The sequence below is a fragment of the Chelmon rostratus genome, chromosome 11, assembly GCF_017976325.1.
Source record: "Chelmon rostratus isolate fCheRos1 chromosome 11, fCheRos1.pri, whole genome shotgun sequence".
In the NCBI taxonomy this organism is placed as follows: domain Eukaryota; kingdom Metazoa; phylum Chordata; class Actinopteri; order Chaetodontiformes; family Chaetodontidae; genus Chelmon; species Chelmon rostratus.
Genome location: NC_055668.1, coordinates 19,468,371 through 19,487,701, shown reverse-complemented (window position 1 = coordinate 19,487,701; position 19,331 = coordinate 19,468,371). Strand labels below are relative to the sequence as shown.

At 43.4% G+C, this 19,331-nt stretch overlaps 1 protein-coding gene across 1 annotated transcript in view; it reads right to left on the bottom strand.

The window, feature by feature from the left end:
* Nucleotides 1–349: 349 nt before the first annotated feature.
* arid5b (AT-rich interaction domain 5B) overlaps nucleotides 350–19,331 on the bottom strand; it is a 75,128-nt gene continuing 56,146 nt past the window's right edge. Inside the window, exons 7-10 of the mRNA XM_041947903.1 lie at nucleotides 14,111–14,163; nucleotides 12,945–13,042; nucleotides 4,751–4,961; nucleotides 350–4,552 (exon numbers count right to left, since the gene is read on the bottom strand). Coding sequence (XP_041803837.1) covers nucleotides 2,528–4,552; nucleotides 4,751–4,961; nucleotides 12,945–13,042; nucleotides 14,111–14,163 — 2,387 coding nt within the window. The 3' untranslated portion in view covers nucleotides 350–2,527. The remainder of the gene's footprint in view (nucleotides 4,553–4,750; nucleotides 4,962–12,944; nucleotides 13,043–14,110; nucleotides 14,164–19,331) is intronic.

The following is a 19,331-nucleotide window of genomic DNA, read 5'->3' as shown; positions in this document are numbered from 1 at the left end:
ATGGTAAAGGTTTACCAGGGGGTGGCAATAAAAGTCAAAGCATAGCTTTTATTGCAGTCCAACACACATCCCATAGAGATACATGCACAGGCACATTTCTCCACTGCAGCAAATACTGGAGAGGCTGCTCTGGCTTCGAGCCCAGACGTAGCCTGTTGTGAAGATTAAGGCGGATGGAATCTCATGCCTGATAATGGTATTACAATAATAAAACCCCATTCACACTGCATTTACTCAGGAAAAAAAGAACATTACATTGACGTTAGCACACTGGTGTTAAATATCAGTTTATTCAGTCCTTGCTATTTATCTGCACTTCAGTTAAAGAACACAACTGAGGAAACGTGTAGATAGTAAAATATTTTAATTAAATATACAGGAGGTCATATCATACAAAATGTCTTTATTTTTTGTCTTGCTCGCCAGCTGGGTGATTGGTAAACAGATGGCTACTGTATCAAAAACACTTTCAGGATGCACATTAATGGAAACAGCGTGGAAAAAAGTGAAACGACAACAAAGAAAAAGAGTATCCTAATTCTTAAATTGTAGTGTTTGTTTCAATCTAACATGATCACGGTGACCTTGAAACAGAGCAAGCAAGGACACAGCTAGATTGTGTAACCGACCTTTATACTGTTTTTATACTATTTACAGATTATAACAGTTTATATGATAACAACCACGCGGTACTATCTACAGTGCTATTTACACAGAAAATAAGACGAGAGAGAGGGGTTGTCATGATTTGATCCCGTATGAATGTTCTGTACTGGAGCCAGCACTAATGCCAGTTTTACCTACACACAGCAAAGTACAGTACTTAATCAGAAATCAATGTCTTTACCTAAGTATTCAGTAAAACTTTACACGTAGACGTTAACAGCTTTTTTTCTTCTTTTGAAACACCAGACATGTTGACTGTGTAGTTCGACTAGCCTGGATTGCAATTATAGTGGTTGTAGAAGCCAGAGCAGGTGTTGTCTTTCCACCTCAGGCTATGGAGCATGGTAGGCATACTTTATGGAGTTTGGTACCTTTTCATCACTGCTAAAAAAAACACATAGAGCACACAAGCCCTGCGGAGGACAGACACCAGACCTGTGTCAATATCAGCTATCTGCAAATCTTTTCAGGTTCTTCTATTATCGGCTGCCTGACACAGTTAAGCGAAGTACACAGATTTACTTAAGCACAAATACTAACCATCAGGTTAAAGCATAACTGTTTAAATGTTTAATGTTCTTACCTATCAAGTCTGGTGTCTGATAGCAAAGTGTGCCAAATAGTTTTTGTATGAGTGTCTGTGTGCTGCATTTCAGACAAGAGTGACAGTAATATCGATATTCCTACCCCGCTACAGAAGATAAACCTTAACAACTGTAGTGCTAACTCTAATCCAAGACTGCGAAAGGCACAGATATTTGCAAAGCAATAATATCCTAAGTGACAACATTCCTATCAAATCATACAGTGAGTCTTTTCAGCGTGTTGAATAAAAGAGTCTGTTTACCGAAAAAAAAAAGAGCTCTTGTCGAGAACAAAAAAGATGAAATGCTGATTTCTTGTGGTGAGCATTCCGCAGCAGACGGCTGCTTCATTATGCTGGTCCTACAGACAAAAACAAGCTGCTACAGTCTACTCATCACACAGGGTTTTGGGGTCAAATTACTTTCAGTTTAGAAAGTAAAAAAATTTTAACAGCTTTTCATTAACTCTAATAATAAAAAAAAAACATTCATGATTTGTCAACAGATTGAACGCAACAACCGCTTGTGTCGTATGATCTTAACTGAAATGCAATTTAACGAATAGAAACCTGAACTGAGTAAAAAGTGAGTCTACAGTACATCTGTTAAACACAGCACCTCTGAATGTTATGATGAAACTATCTGCAGCACCGCGGTGAGTGTTGATGTCTACTCCAAGGAGTTCAGGTGGCACAAACAGGCAGCAGCTTTCAGCGTGGAGACATGTAAACAGATGCAACACCACTGGCTGCCCAAAGTGTAATAATGTGCTAAACAGCTGTTTAAACGCACCTCTAGTTACATAAAGAGTTTCATTTACGTTGTCATGTTACTTGTAGTGTTTCGAAGCAAAAAAGTTTAGCCCTCAGACGCAGTAAACAAATGGCTTTTCTCTGTTGCCCACCGCTTTTCACACATCCAGAGCAACAACCTGACTCATGGTGACCGAGAGCGGCAAACCGATTTGTGAGCACATACACACGAGCATTGTGCAAATAAGGATACAACAACAACATAAAAGATACAGTAAGTGGTGATAAAAATAAAGAACAGTGCAAAGTATATAAACAAATGCATACACAAATTAAAAAAAAAGGAAATGGAATTTTCACTCTGCCTGACTGATGAGTTTATCAGTCTGTAATCAGCCAAAGTTTTGTAATCAGTGTTATATTTCGGCTGAGCCACAATCCCCGAGCAAGAGAGACAGAGAGACAAAGCTGAAAAAGTTTCTGAGGACGAAGAAGCAGAGGGGGAAAGAAATCCTCCTCTCTCCCTCACAGTCTGGTGCTGGGGTGTACCGAGGACAGCTGAGGCGGTGGGAGGGTGGAGAGAGGGTACAGGTGGTGCAGCAGGTCCCCGTACAGTGCCGCCCCGCCCGGGTGCCTGTAGAAGTGGTGCGGGCTGGGGCTGGAGGCCAGCAGCTGCCTGTGGAGCATCATGGAGTGGAAGGCTAACGGGGGCACGAGGGGCGACACTGCTGACTGGCTCTTCAGGTACTGCAGACCTGGGTGCTGCTGGAGCCCGTCCTGGGCTCCCGGGGACACCAGGCTGCCGGGCGGGTACATGCCAGGGTAGAAGGGTGCTGCGTGGTGCGGGGGGTAAGTAGTTGTCGGGTGGCCCTCGGGGAGATGGTTGTTGAGGTGAACGGCGTGGGCCGGCTCAGCTGGTTTTAGCTCTTCTGGGTCGCTGCGTCGGATCGCGCCAGCTGGGTGGATTGGTGTCACCACGCGGACTTTCCTTTCCGGGACTTCCTCGCTCTCTGGTTCCACTAGGCTCCGCTTACTGGGTCGAATGGGGCTGGTGAGGGGCGAGTCGCTTGAAGCTTTGGGGCTGGGAAACGGCTGAGATGACTCTGCTGGGCTCTGCTTGGGGGGAGAAATGGTCATAGGAGGAACTCGACACGCCTTGGGGTGGGAATCCAGACCCTGGTGCAAGATGGGATATGGGAGACTGCAGAAGGAGGGCTTGGAGAAGGAGGACACCCTCTGAGAGAGAGGTTTAGAGATCGTGAAGTCCCTGGGCTCATCGTCCACCTCCCGCCTCTCTCCGTGCGTTTGAGTCCTGTCACTGTAGTGAGATCTGTAGGCCAAGCCCTCTTGCTCCAGGCCGCCACAGACAAAGCCCTGGCTGCCTTCGCGGTCTCTGGTGTAGTGCTCTCTCCGCTCTCCGTTGGGGAAGCCGGCCATCCTCTCCTGGCTCAGGCAGCTCTCAGTTTGCCTGTACAGACTGTGGAGGTGAGGAGAGGAGTAGCAGTCGCCCGCGTAGCTCCGAGGCTGAGCGGCTGGGCCCTGGATTAGCGTCTCCCCGGCGTGCTCCACGCCATCCTGGGCGTGGGCTCGGGGGAGAAAGGGCTGCCACGGCGGATTGACATGAGGCTGGAGGTGGTGGCTCGTCCGGCAGCTGTAAGTCTCTGAAAGCTCCACGGCAGCGCTCCTCTCTGATGGGCCCCTGGTGGCTTGTTGGTGAGGCTTGCTGCTCTGGGCGTGCTGGATGACTGATGGCCTGAATATGGGCGCTACCTCCGGGATGTTGTCTGACACACACCCGTGCCTCTGCCCTCCCGCCTCCTCCTCACCCTTTTTCTTCTCCTTCTCCCTTTCAGCCGCTGATATGGCAGGGAGAGAGGAAGCAGCTGTGGGAGGTGGAGGCTGAAGAGAAGGAGAAGCAAAGGAGAAAGGATTGGACTCGCACGCTTGGGAGAGGAGCTTCTTTTTGGCTAAAGGAGACATGACCCCCTGGCTGGCTTTGCAGTAGGCGGCCGTCTGTGCGGAGCCCTGGCTCGACTCCTTCTTAATGATCCCATAGTCGTCTTTCTCTGGGAAGGAATCTGTGCTCAAGTCTATACACTGTCTGTCTTCCTGCTTACACATCGGTAGCACCTTCCCCACTCTCCCACCGTGGCTTTCTATGGAGTCTTTGACCCTGGAGGAGGGCTCAGGCAGAGCAACGTGTCCAGCGGGTTTGTTCTGATCCCAGCGGTGAGGCAGGTAGGGGTTTTTAGGAATGAAATGCCCTTCAGTTTGCTGTTCACAGGAGAGTTTTACCTGAAGGGCCCCGCTGATTTCCCTCCACTCGGGCTGGGGACCGGGCCCCGTGCAGAGGGGTAGGCCAGCATGCGGGGCCCTGCCGTCTGGCTCTTTGGGGCAGAGTGACGACGGCCGCTCCGCTGCCAAAGACTCCTCCTTCTTCAAGGTAAGGTGTAGCTCCTCTTCCTCTATTACAATCGGTTCATCTCTCAGAGATATCTTCTGTTTTATGGCTGTGGACAGCTCAGGAGTCTCCTCTTCCCCCTTTGAGTCCTGCATGCGGAAACATGATAGTTGCTACAGTTAGTTTGAAACGTGAAAGAAATACGACACTCACACAGCTTCTTTTGGCAAAGACAACAGGACAGCGGGTGAAGCACTGGTGGGAAAGCAGAGGGGGATTAAAATGAAATAGAGTTTGGAGCGAGCGAGCGTCCTGACGAGGCAGCAGAAGGGAGACGTCTGACTGACCTGTGATTGTTCTTGGCCTTTCACCGTCTCCCCTCTGTCCTTTTTACTCTCCGGCTTGGGAGCGTTGGTGCCTTTCAACTTCTTGGCCCCCGCTCCTTTGGCTTTGGCTCCCGAGGCCTTCTCCTGGCCGCCCTCCTGCTTCCTGGGTTTGGTCAAGGGGAGGGGCTTGTCCTGCTCGCCTTTCACGTACCTCTCGTACGGGAGGAGGAGCCTGAGGAGGAACACAGGCAAAGGGACGTGGATGAGACTGCTGTACGATCATGTTACGTCACGTCACGCTCGTAAGGCACAAGTGACTAATCTCTGTTTTTGCTCATCGCACACAAACAAAAATCATTTTCAGCCAAACATCAATTTTAGGTTAAAAAAAAAAACACATAACTACACACTGAACATCCTAACGTGGGGTGGGTGGAGCATTGTCGAAGCACACCACCTTGTTTTTTTTATGTCAAAAGGGAAAACATATAGTACAATAAACCCACGTTAGCATTTTGTTTGTTAATACCGAAAACAGAAAGAGCTGCAGCTTTGCCACAGGCATGCAGAGTATCAAATGCCTTGATTTAAAACCTCCTTGTTTTAATCCCCAGCAACCATTAACAATGCTATTGTAATTAATCTAGGTTAGGGGAAATCCAGGTTCAGACTGGTGCCAGAGTGTGTGAGTGTGTGTGAGAGAGAATGTGAATAACCAGCTATCTCCTGCTGAGACAGATCACATTTGGTATTAGTTTAACCATGAGAGAAAAGAATGTGTGTGTGTGTGTTGTGTTTGTGGGTGTGTAAAGCTAATGTGGCTGGTAATAAAGAGGAGGAAAATGTCTGGAAGAATTGAAATCAAATTGTTTAAAGGAACCTCGCAGCATATAATCTCTCATTTAATACACTAATATGATTAATCACAGAAGCCCTTAAAGTGGTTACAGCCGTAAAACATTTCAGCTGGAAACAGCACGCTCTAGTTTTTAACACGCTGTCCATTCGCTGTGTTTGAATGCAGGATAGCAGCATGTACGCCAACTTAATTAAGCCGGTACTAAGTGACAGGGAACGTTCAACTATTTTTGACTTGTGTTATTTCTCTTCTGAATACTTCCCAAGTCAATTTTCCGTATCTGATGTCATAACTAATGGGAACATTAAGATCTGGATAACATAACAATACCCATGTGTAAAATAATGACATGAAGAAACCAGCGAGGGAAACTTTTAGACTTTTATTGCTCAGTAAAGAAAATGGAAATTGGCGCTCGACCAGAAATAAGAAACATCGTGGAAGAGGAAACCAAGACGACTGAAAAAACTACAACACCCCAAACTTCAATAAGCTGCTCTGAAAACCTCTCCAGCTCCTCTGTCAGTTTTTTTACAATAACAATCCATAAAAGCCAGACAGAAACATGACTTTCTCAGTCATGAGAAAAAAATAAGGTCTTCTCGTGTAACGACAAGAGACGGTTGCAGTATTCCTTTTAAGGGACATGGCGGTAAAACAAACAATGAATCAAGAGCTGTTTCGCCTCCTCTTCAAAAGGAGGAGAGGAAAAAAAAGCCTCAGAGAGTTCAAGAGGCTCTGTGGGATTTTTTGTTATTTTTCCTCTGAACAAAAGTGCTGGCAGGGAAAGCGGTGAAACTACATTTCATACAGCTGGTCTGGCACCAGGCCCCAGGCCAAGAAAGGAAATGTACTATTAAATGTGACTTATTGGAAAGACGGAGAGCAAAAGGGGTTGTGAAAGAGAGGAGGGGAGGGAAAGAGAGCAAAAGGAAAAAGAAATGCAGGGAGAGAGAGAGTGAAAGAGGGGATAAGGACATGTTAATGAAGAGCAAAAACGACCCTGAATGAAGGAATGAAGAATCCTTGAAGACAGATAAAAACATGGAATCTCTCTTGACTTTGAAATAGCAGCAGTGGTATTTATTACAAATAAGAAAGTGGTTCTCAGGCTTTCTATAATTAGGAATTACTGCACAGAACAGGCAGGTAGATTTAATGTTTCACTATTATAAAACGGTGGATTCGATTTCTCCAGGCTGGTAAATGCGTATTCAACATGTGCAAATGTCCAGCTGTCTTATTAGTGATCAAAGGGCTGGAGAAGTGGCATATATACATACACACACACACACACACACACACACACAGTATACCAGGGTGCACTGTCGACTATCACAATGATCTGTGGGAAAGAGACGACTGCCTTGGCCTGGGTCAACTTTATGGAATGTCAATATGGGGTGGGGGTTGGGGTGTCGCAGGCAACGGATAATGTAAGAGCTGAGCCCGGGAAATTACTGCAGCCTTAAATAGTTCCAAATGGAAAGACTAAGACGCTCCATTGGCCAAGAAACCAAAAATCACTCTCAGGAAGTTCTATTACAAAATTGTCAAAATTATTTGCTTTGTTATGCTTAATAAATGTAAGATGAAAAGTGCAGCCTATTAAAATAACTCCAAGACATCCACCTTTTACACTTTTATGTAAATTTAAGGAAATGGCTGAATAAGCAAAGAAGGTTCAGGCTACAGGGCACAAGTCTTTTTTCCATTTTTAACTCCTTGTTCAAAAAAAAAAGGGTACAATCATAATAGAGCCCTCTGTGTGAAAGACTGGAGTAATTTTAAGCAGTGTATATATAACTTAGTCATGATCATGTAATATAGCACTCATAATACAATACCACTTATATAAGTAGCAATTTCCTCCAAGGAAGGGGAAGGGTTGAGCTTGGCAGCCGCTGCATTAGCTGAGAGAAAGCCAGGTGTAGTTAATAATTGAAGCCACTAGGGGGCATGTGCTGCACTGAGAGATTCCAGGAAAGAATTTCATTAAAGCAGGAGAGGCAACATTTTTATGAGGTCAATAAATACTTAACTTCCTCTCATGCCAATTTATCACTCGGCTTTTGTTTAAGCAGCCTTTTTCTGTGTTGATAACAAGCAACTAAAATATGCGGTGAGGAGATTAAACAGGCAGGGATAGAAGATGTCTCATGTAATTAGGCTGGAAAATATATAAAGTGCATTATATCTGACTGATCTTTAGAATCTGTGAGATCAATAACAGTGTAAACCTCAACATCAAACCACAACTGCAAAGTAAGCATGTCTGCGCCTCTGAAATAACGGATTGCACACAAAGCACCTCCCCCCCAAAAAAACACAACTTGGCAAAAACAAGGTGACTTTACCAGCAATGTGCTGCTCTCATCTGAGTTTTGTGTTACAGGAACAAGCAGTGTGCTAGAATCCAAGAAATGCCTAAGTCACCAAATAAGTGGAAAAAGCCTGCAGGCTGTTCCATTTCAACAATTTCCCTCCCATCCGTGCTGAAATTAATTTTAACTGGTGTTGTGTTAAGATCACAAGAGCTGCTTCACGCGTGAAAAAAAAGGAAAAGAAACTATTTAAAGAGCTGGTGGACAAGACCCGGGGGGGTGTAGAAAGATTTGGGAGAAAGAAAATGACTTACTTTTACAAGCCTGTGAGGAAAAGAGAGTAGAATAATAATACAAAAAAAAACAACATAAAATCAAATCTTTATCAGATCTAAATGCAATGATTAAACATCATCACAGCGATGAGAAAACAATCACTGCTGTAGAGAAAGAGAGAGACAAGCTGCCAGCAGAGGGATAAACAGACATTGTAGCTGGTCCCTCTGCTTTGGATTCATGCCTCAAAGCCCCTCTTTTGTCTCGAAGCCAAACCACTTGAGGTGACCCCCATTCATGCAGTTAAAACAGGAGGGCAGCGCAGGAATGTATGAAAAACTTAAGTCCTTTGTCAAGTCTGAAAATACCAGATTTAAAATGACCTCTACTGTTCCCCGGGGGTTTGCTCTCATTAGCTGCTGCTGCAGCTCGCAGTAAAGGTTCGCCATAGCAGGTGTGAGCCAGGAGTGCTAACAGTTTAAAACAAATGTGCACTATTCTGCATAGAGAAACAATCAAGTATTAATACCCCAAAATACACAGCATATGTTCCCTCTCACTGCCCTACAGTGGACTGAAATCACTGCAAGGATGTCATTAATTTAACTTGCTACACTGAACTAGTTATTAATCTCTGTGGACTTGAATAGATTCTCATACAGTCAATTGCCTGTCACACATCAGTGCTGTAATTTGTGATTTCTCATTGCCACTGGGGGAAGAAACCTTGGACCTTTTGATTAAATTCCACGCATAAAGAAATGACCCAATATTGTGATTTGTTGGCTCGCTGCAAAAAAAAAAAGAGGTTTTATCACCGAATGCTTAATGAAGCATTCTGTCTTGGGGAGACCATCGAGCTCTCAGAGGTTAAAATAGCTGCGTGCTATTTCAGCGTAAAAGAACATGCGGCTCTTTGGCTGCACTCCCACTGAAGCTGAAGTCCAGATCCAGGAGAAGAGTCGTGGCGATACAAAGAACTTGGCTGCGCTCTTGATGCGGACAACATGTTGAGACATTGTTTATAGTGTGTTAAGGAATGCTGACAGACGATATGCAAACATGTTCTCGTGTTGCAACTGTGTTTCTGTCCTCTTTTATTTCTTAATATTGAATCATTTTCTGCTTGCTTATTAAAGTCTGCCTCTGTTTCTCTCAGGTCTGGGAATAGAAAGCAGGGAGGACATGTAGGTGATACTCCCTCCCGAGCACTTCTTATTGTAATCCAATGATACCGTCTGCTTTAGAACAAGAAAGCAGAGTAATTGAAATGTGTGTTTGAGCTGCAGTATTAGACGAGGCGAGCTCAAGTGTATCTGCAATACATCGAGGGAAATGGCAAGAGATGCTGACAAGTGCGAGATACTGAGCATATAGCAAAATAAATTGTCACCAAATCTGAACTCTATTCTATTATAATTCTCAGTGTGAGGACTGCTTGGTTTCCGAATAATTATGAGTAACAAATGTATTTTCATATCTGGAGAGCAGCTTTAGTGAATGCAGAGGCACATCGATACCAGGAGGAATGAATAAAAGGCTGAATCAATAAAACATCTAGTCGACTAAAATTGGAACAGGCGTGCATCTGTCTTAAAAGAAACACATATCTGCATGATCTGCGCTGCAGAATATTTCACAGGCCTCAGACTCTATGTACAGTACATCTGGCAAACATCTAATACTTTTAAGATAAAATGAGCTAATCCAAAAGCCCTCATCTGCGTTCTCCTCTATTGCCCAAAACCTCAGAGTTTTTAAATAGCAAATTATTCTAAATAGCTTCTCTGTTGCCATGGATACCCCCCCCCCCCCCCCCCCCCCCCCAAAAAAAAAAGAAAACCCTCCCGCCCCAATACCAACCCTGTTGTGCAATTACATTAGCGTGCCAAGGCATGGTGAGGTATTAAAAATCTGTAACAGGCAGAAATGAACAGAGATGGTGAAATGTGATGTTTCTGTAACAAGAGATCATGTAGGAAACTGGGAAGATTAAATATGTAGGAGCTGTTAAAAGGCGCTGACCTGTATAATGAAAGAAACAGCATGAAGTGCAAGGCAGGGAGTGGGAGAGAGGGAGGCGGGGGGGGGTGGCGGGGGTAGCACAGAGAAAATGGCACAGCACAGAAGCAAAAGGCAGTCTATTTCAAGGTTATTGATGCCATCTTTTTCATGACCTCATTTTTAATTCAGAGCGCTGGGCCCTGACAGCTAATCTCGGGAAACGGTTTAAATAAATATCATTAAAGCTTCCCCGTAGCTGCGGCGGCAGACCTTGGCTTGGACGTTTCTACATTGATTTTTCCCTGCGCACTAATGAACGCCGCTCTGCGACTAAAAAACAGTAACTTTGAAAATGACAATTAGCTGAGGTTATCTCCTGTTCAATTCAAGCTATGTAACTCCATTACTACACCAGTGATTACCACCTGCTCCTGGACAGCATAAATACAGTGATTATGCCTCTGGTTCCATTTTTCACAATAACATCTCCTAGGAAACCATTTCATATGATTTTACCATCAGGGCTGTAAAGGGATAATGTGTATAATTTAACATGAGAGCTGAATGCTTGTGGATATCCACAATCTTTAACCCAAAGAGCACGAAAACAGCCAAGAATATCCACTTAATTTAAAGCAATTATGCCCTGAGACATTGTTTCCTACTGCGGCACCTTGAGACTCTTTATTTCCTGTTCTACCAAAGTTTGGCCCGCTGAGACAAATCAGAAGTGATCCTTCTGAGATGAAGAAAGCATAAGCGCTGTTCCAGTTTGTACACTGTACAGTCTTCCCTGTGAATTATATTTCTGTAGCACATTGACTAATGATTAAAGGTGGAAACAAAGACGCCTCTGGGGAACAAACACACACTTCAGCGAGCCCACAAACAGCCTCATTCATCATGCGGAGAGAATGGCCATGTTTGCTGAGTTAATACAATGAAGCTAATTGCCCTCCAAGCAGCCCAAACACCAAGGCTCAGCTAAAATTATTCCCCTGAATGGAAACTTGCTCAGCTTCAGCTGATCTCTCTCTCTCTCTCTCACACACACACACACACACACACGCCCCACCACCTCCACCCCTCCCTCTTACACCTTCCCTCTCTGTCAGCCTGATATTCACTGCAGTGTGTGGATATTATTGCTTTGTATTGATTCAGCATTATTTTCTCTCAGCTGCTTCTCGGTGGCTGGAGAGGGAAAGGCCAGCGCAGCAGCAGTCACACCTCGGCGCTTCCCACACGGGTTCGTCCTACCCCCGCCTGCCTTCCTACGACCCCATTTACACCTTATAAACTGATGAACAATACGGCTTTTCACATCTGGCTTCAAAGTAATTTCTTGGCAGAGACAGACCATACTGATTTCAAAGCTAGATAAACAGTCACAAAACAAGGATCAAAGATATATTCTGTCTTTTACAACAAAATGATATTTGGCCAGCATCATCTCTGGAGCTAGCTGTTGAAAGTCATATCTATTATTAGTATAAATAAGGAGCTCCACCATGCAGCAGCTCCTCCTTTAAAACATATCCCCGTTTGAGGCAGCAGAGGAAGAACTGGGAACATAGTGTAAACACTGAAAGCACCCTCTGCAGAACATTTAGAGGCACATTGTCACCTTGTGTACAAACACAACACACTGAACAATACGCTCCTCACACCTATGGTTTCACAAATTTCCTGGAAAAGCCTCTCTGGCCGCCACTGCCTGTGCTTACAAATTCGCTTACAGAATGCAATCCTGACACAATATGAAGCTGCCTGGCGCCCTTGTATGGTACTGCTGGCATATTGCTGCACTACTGACAGGTGTGAGTGTGTGCGTGAGCCTGCGTGTGCTGATGCATGAACCTGCGGCAGCCGGAGGGATGGGGAGAGGGTCACCAGCCCGGAGGAATGACCTGCCTCATGAGCGACTGGTTATCTCTTGTTGGGAAGATATTTGTATTTGGCATTTGTTTAACCTTGGGAAAGTGGCCGTGTGTGCATGTTTGTGTGTGTGTGGATGTGTGAGTGTGTGCAAGCAGCCCTGCATAATACCCTCACAGCTCCCTCAGGATCATATCCATATGCTTGCTTTGGTTTGGTAATACTATCTGAGTGATTATAATGTGGAGGTTCAGAATGCTGCAGTGTCTGACTGAATGATTAGATGAATACATTAAACGGCTGTTTTCATTTCATCGTGCATGCCGCTCTGTGTGCTTCCAATGCACATATGGAGGAACGGGTGGTTACTGTATGTATGTGTATCCGTGTAGGTCAGTTAATAATTCAAAACTTTGCTGTCGTTTTGAGGTTTTAAATCCTCTTTAGCCTGCTTGTATAGCAGCATGGGTGGAGTTTGCTGCATAATTGGTTCCATAGTGCCACATAACTAATCAATTAATCCTAAGAAAATAACTGAATCTCATCTCATCACGAATTCATTTAGACCCATACGGAATGCATTTGTTAATACTATTAGAACTGCATGCCATAGTAGTGAGAGACAGTGAGGAGTGATTTGCAAACTACCCCACTGTTTCGAACACAGTTCTGTACGTATGTGTAAGTGCACTGGCTTCCCCTAAATAAGATCAATATTTGTCTTGTAGTGTCCTGATGTTATGAATAAAGCATGGTGAAATCACATTAGAAGCAGCTGCGGGGGAGTTCACTCACTTCAGGCGATGCAAACTGTTCCATGTGTTCATGCATAGCAATGATGTGTCATATGTAACTGCCGAACGTAATAACTCACCTCTCATAGTGTCTCCGTGTACACGTGGCGGCACTTGTGCTGCTGGGGTTCCCGCCCAATTCATCATATACATGCTTCCACTGTCTGCGGACTGTGATCTGGAGGGATGGATGAGAGGACAAAGAGTGATAAGACAAAGGGAGAAAAAGAGACATGAGATGGAGGTCGAGTGAGGGAAATTGAAAAAATACGAGGAGGAAAGATTATATATATAAAAAAAACAAAGAGAAAAACATAAGTGGTTGACATCATTTTGAGGTCTTGGGGAGTTACTGAGTCATGATGTTCCAGTTATTGAATCCTCAACACTCAATTCTCTAACATAATAAGCTCTGTTAACATCATGCAGCCAGTTGTTCCTGCTATAACCCCTTATCCCATAACAGATGACAGTCTACAACACCAAACACAAAACTGCAGGCTGCCACAGAGCTAACAAAGCCTCGACATGAAACGTGAGATAATCAGCTGCAGATATGAGGGTTTTAAAAGGATATGAGCCTCCATTATATGAGCTGTATCCTGTTTATGGTCTGGTCTGGCTGTCTGTTTGGATGACATTATACCAGCTAACTAATGAAGAAACAGACATGAGCAATGCACTTGACGACTTAACATCAAACACTCTGGAAACACGTTGCAGAGGAATAGTGAATGAATAAACGGCAGGTAAAGCAGCCAAGTTAAATGCCTCATACATACTTATTTCTGACTCACTCTGGTTGTGTGTGTGTGTGTGTGTGTGTGTGTGTGTGTGTGTGCATACAGACTATGTGCGCATTTGTGGGTACATATGTGCATTGCACTTCTCCAACATGGGAAAAAATGAGCGATTTGACCAATTTCCGTCTGACCAGCGCGGGGCAGAGGAACATGTGTTTTCCACTCCGAGGGGGTTTTGAAACAACGGCATCATTTTTGCTAAATGTGGCTCTGAGCAAGACTTTCTCCTTGGGAAAAGAGTGACTGAACCCAAGGGGCAAGAGGAGGGCAGAAAAAGAAAAGACAGGGAGGAAAGAAGGAGTGTAGGAAGAAGAGATAATAGAGAAAAAGAGAGCAGGAGAGGGTAGACATCAGGAGGAGGGCAGCAAAAAAGAGGAGGAAATAGAAGAAAGAAAGGAGGGAGGAAAGAGAAGGGATATATTGCCACACATGTGAATACTTACTAACTCATATCCTCCGAGTTTCTGAGCAGCTTGAAACATAGTCCAAAGGTTGACTGTGGGAGATAGAAGACAAACAAGAGAGTCAGGAACTCTGGGAAAGGACCTGAGCTGAAACGCATGACGTCATGTACTGTCATTACACCAGAGAGGGGTCATAAATACAGTCATGGAGGAAGCATTTGTAAGTACGAGCAGCAATACCAAAATGTAAAAAACAAAGCAAAACACCTATTTAACTCCAGTTAAAGTCAAGTACGAGCAGCAGAATGTACTTGAACATCAAAATCTGTAACAATGCACCATATTTTATAAGCTGCAGCTAAGCCTCCATAGTAAGCAGTGACTACAGCTGTGAAATCAGATTAGGTTCAAGTATCAGTACAACAAAATTCAGTTGAGCCAAATAGCACAAACAGTAGTGTATTAAATATATACAAAGATAAATAGATAGATAGATAGATAGATAGATAGATAGATAGATAGATAGATAGATAGATAGATAGATAGATAGATAGATAGATAGATAGAAGGAATATTACATATTCCTGGTTTGGCAGAATGAAAACAGCTTTTTATCATTCTCATACAAAGCAACCCTACACTTCAGCTGAAATGATGCAAATGAATATTGAGTACTTGTACAGTCACTACTATGTGATAAAACACAGCATATGTTCCATCCCGACAAAGAGATTTGTTAACCCTCAGCTGCAGCCTGCAGGTACGAATGAAAACGATTACAAGCATCAAACGCTTGGCAATATGCTCAAACTTCTGTTTGAACTAATGCAAATTCATTTGCATTGATTTCCCCATGCAAATACCCCGTGACAGGCCATATCAAAATACAAGTCTTGTGTAACATTTTCCTAAAAATAGCCGTGTAAGCTCTCAGAAAGGCTTCATATGGCTGTCTATCTCGGAAAGAAAATATTTTCCACAAACAAAGAACCACAAGTTCATTGGGGGACTTTTTGTGCCAATGACATTTGTATTTGCTTTCTGTAACATCATTGTTTAACATTTTTATATGAAGGCCTATAAATAAGAAAAGGAGGCCTCGCCTGGGGAGAAATCCATCAAAATTCAATCTGTGCGTACACAAAGCCTTGCATTTGTCAAAATGACATTTTCCTATCTCCGCATTTGACAGCATTGATTTTTTCCTTCCCTCCTCTCTGCGACCGTTGTCAATGCACGGGTGGAATAACAAAGGGAACTGGGTAGGTTTTTCTGTTTGAACTGAGCACTCCGGCGTATTGTGCTTTCTGACTGTAGAAACAGAAAGACGGTCTATTTAACTAGCTTGTTATGCATCGACTGTAATTACCACAATAGCACACGGGACTGGGAGGGAACAGAACAGATAAAGGAAATGAGCGAACATGCCTTTTCTTAGATGTCTTGTCATTAGCAATTTCTTTTCTTAATTCCCCTCTATTTGGCAGGGGCAATTATCACTGAGATAAGGATGACAAAAACAGCAACACAATGCAGCCTCAATGACACACCGATGGCATGGCAATTACACAACAAGCCTGAAAGAGAGAGACAAATTGGAACTGATGTTCACAATCTCATGCTGATGCCCAAGCAGTGAAGCACACATGCATCTGGAACAGTCAGCCGCACACACAGTTACAGGATAATCTTGCAGATCAAGGGCATTCAGAATGTACAATGTAACCACAACTACTCCTGTCTTATTTGTCCTCAATCCACTCTATCTTCCATTTCTTTCAACACCTCCACTGCACACATGCACCTTCAATGGCAGCAGCTGTAGAGCAAAGTCAATATTAACCAAGTGATAAAAAATAGAAGGACAGCGGCTCACATGAATAAACTGCAGCACAAAACAGTTTTCTGTGCCGCTCCTCAAACGAAACAGCCAACTATTTTCTGTCATTTCCTGTGATTCAGGAGCTTGTGTGCATTCAGCCTGTATGAATGGGTTTACTGAAATAATTTAGAGCCACTTTTTCACTTAAAAAAAAAAAAGTCAATCGAGGGCCGTTGAATGGAGCCACCTTGAGGCATTTCATATGGTAGGTATGAGAAATTAAGAAAAAAGTATTACAGCTGAAGCAATTACTCGATCGATAGAAAAGCAATCCACGACTATTTTCCAGCAGAAATTGTCAAAAATGCCAAACGCTCTCTGAATTCAGCTCCTCTAAAGTGAAAATGTGTTATTCCTCTCTGTTTCATGTCATTTTACTGACAAAACAAGACATTTAAGGACGTCACTTTGCACTCTGGGAAGTTGTGAAGGGCATTTTTTCTTTTTTGGGGGGGATATTTTAACACAGTTTCATTATTGGCATATTATTGCCACATTAAGTGTATTGTATTTGGCAGAATGAATGATGAATGTTCTCGTTATCACCACTGCGCTCAACTTGTCTATAGATGGAATATCAGTTGAGCAGGTCACTAAAAATTCCTGTTCAACTAGATAACTGACTGAGGTCTGAGCAGACTGATTACATTGTCTAAGACGGGAAAGGGTATCGCTATTTCAAGGAAATGTTCTGCATATGTTCCATCTTCTGTTATGATTGATGTTGTCAGGTCACTTGTTCCGTCACACTTGGAGTTCTGCCCATTTGGTCAAGTGCTGCTGAAAAACATCTTAAAAGAACAACAACTGCAAACTGTGCGGAACAGAGCAGTCAGATGAGCTCGACATTGCTCTTTCTGTGCTTGTGTGTGCGAGAAGCAGAAACGATCATCCCGGCTAACTGCGGAGGCTAAACTGAAATCAAGTGTTGTGTTATTCACGCAGACTGTCATCACAGTTCATTCGTGAAAAGCTAGTATACGCTGCTTTATCTCGTGGTTGTATGACACGACAAGTGAGCACTCGTCATCTGGTAGTACAAAGTCCGCGAACACACATGGTGAGAACTGTTCTCATACAGAGGTCGTTCTGCCTGGAATGTGCTCCCTGCCCACATCAGACACTTCAAACACAGATTTTCTCTCACTAAAACATAGTTTGATGATTCTCACATGGATGTAATTCAGTCATTGCTGTGTTGGTTTTTGCTTGTTTGTATTTATTTTATGGTGGCCTGTATTCATTATAGGTTGTTGCTATTCATCATGAGTCATTTCACTGATTGTCTGAGGTTGCTCTTTCTTGCCTTATTGATGCTGTGATTTGGATCTGTGGACCCCAGGAAGAGTAGAGACCACTTTGTGGAAGCCAACAGTGTTGCAAAGAAAAAATAAAGGATTTCATGGAATAATTGAATAAGAAAGAAGAAAGTTGAAAGGCAGATTCATGACTAAAGACAATAATCATTAGTAGCAGCCTACATGTTGATTGTTGAAAGTCCATTTTCAAGCAAAAATAATTCAATAAACTCTAGCTCCAGCCTCTCAACTGCAAAGATTTGCAACTTGTTTAGCTTTTCAAACTGAATATCTCGTGATTATTACAGACGTTAAGAGGCGGATCGGTCTCAGATCAGCACCTCTGCTCTAAGATGTTTAGTGCTTAAAAAAACCCTGGAGTGAAATATAAATTCGACATGAGAGTGAGGCAAGCAAACAAGCGGGCACTGTGTTAAATCAACAAAATGAATATCACTGGGTTTAAAATATGTTATGAGCCACCTGAGGTTCATACCTCTCTGCTGGGCTGCCACAATTGCAGTCTTAAAATATCAGGTAAGACCCCAAAGCTCGGAGATGAGGGGCAGTTTACTATATTGTTCGTGTTTGGACCCAGTCAATAACCCACGGGTAAGTCTGGTAAATCGCTCAACCATCTGTTGCTTTGTTAAACTCCAGAGAACTTCATAAAAAGATTATTACTCAAACGCAACTGAAATAACATAATTTCAATTTCCATTACAGGAAAGAGAGTTCTTTGATCTTTTAATGCATTTGCAACGACTTTAAAGGGAAGAATATGAAAACGGCGCCTGATTACATCTAAGGGTTTGTTGTATTAATTATGATGTGTTTTCCTTTTTTTTCCCTCCTCTTTACATGTGCTGATGTGTGCTCGCTGCCAAGGACGAAGTTTAAACAGCATGATTTCACCATTTAATGAGGGCCTTGCTTATGATGTGTCTGGTTTTGAGATTCAAAGCATGTACTGTATGTAAAACAGTTGGCGCGTGGACCTCGACTTTATTCTGTGCTCAAACTGAGAAATGCCAACTAAAAGTAAAGGATGTTGGGTATGTAATTCTCCCTCCGTCTCTCTCAACGTCTTCCTCGCTCCCTCTCTCTATCTCCCTCAACCACAATGACCTATTTAAGCAACAACATGTCGGCACTCAAGATGACAGGTTCGTCAAAATACCGTGGTGAGGTTAGCGGAGTCGAGGCGACCACAGCTTTACCTTCGTGTAATAGTTTAGAGTAATGAGTTTTACTCTGAGATAAACTGTCACCGTCAAACTCAACAGACATGTCTCCCTCTCCCGCCTCTCGTTAATTTGCCGATGTTGTCGTGCTACGTTCTGATGGCTAAATCTTTCTCGGCTCGTTTGGCATGAATGCAAATGTGATTTCCTTGCTTGAGTAAAGAGTGAGAAAAGGGTACATTTGGAAACCACATTTTGCGATGAGAGCCCACGTTCTCATGTGTCTTGCCTCGAGATCAAACACGTAAAACAAACGCACTTCTTCAGTTTCAGGAGACCAGAGCGCGCCCTTTATGATGTTTGCGTGCTTGTTTCTCCTCTCTGTATCATGCACGCCGAGTGCAAGCTAAGCATCCGACCTATATTAGAAATCTTTCATCTCGGGCAGACGTGTTTCCCATACATGTGATGTTCTTCTAACACTGTTAGAGGACGTTCTTGGCCTTCACAGCAAACCCCTCTGACAAGCGCGAGTAGATATTCTCGCCTTGTATAAAAGCCAGCCAAAATGTGCTCTGACAGGGAGCCTCCAGAGTCTTTTACTAACCGCTAGATGTGATTTTTCTCAACACAGACAATTATTCCTTTAGTTTATTATTACTGTAGATTGAATAATCTTTTTTTTTTACTGTTTAACAGCAGTGTAATTTAGAGATTTTGGGCATAATGCCTGCAGCAGCTGGCAGCCATCTCCACTTCTTCTGCTAAAGCTTTCATTTTCGGGATAGTTAGGACACTCTCTGCCCTTGACTTGACTGAAAAGCAGCTCCTGCTTTCTCATCTGATCACAATAGGGGGGCACTGTAGATAACATGTGGTTAGAGATGCTGATTAAA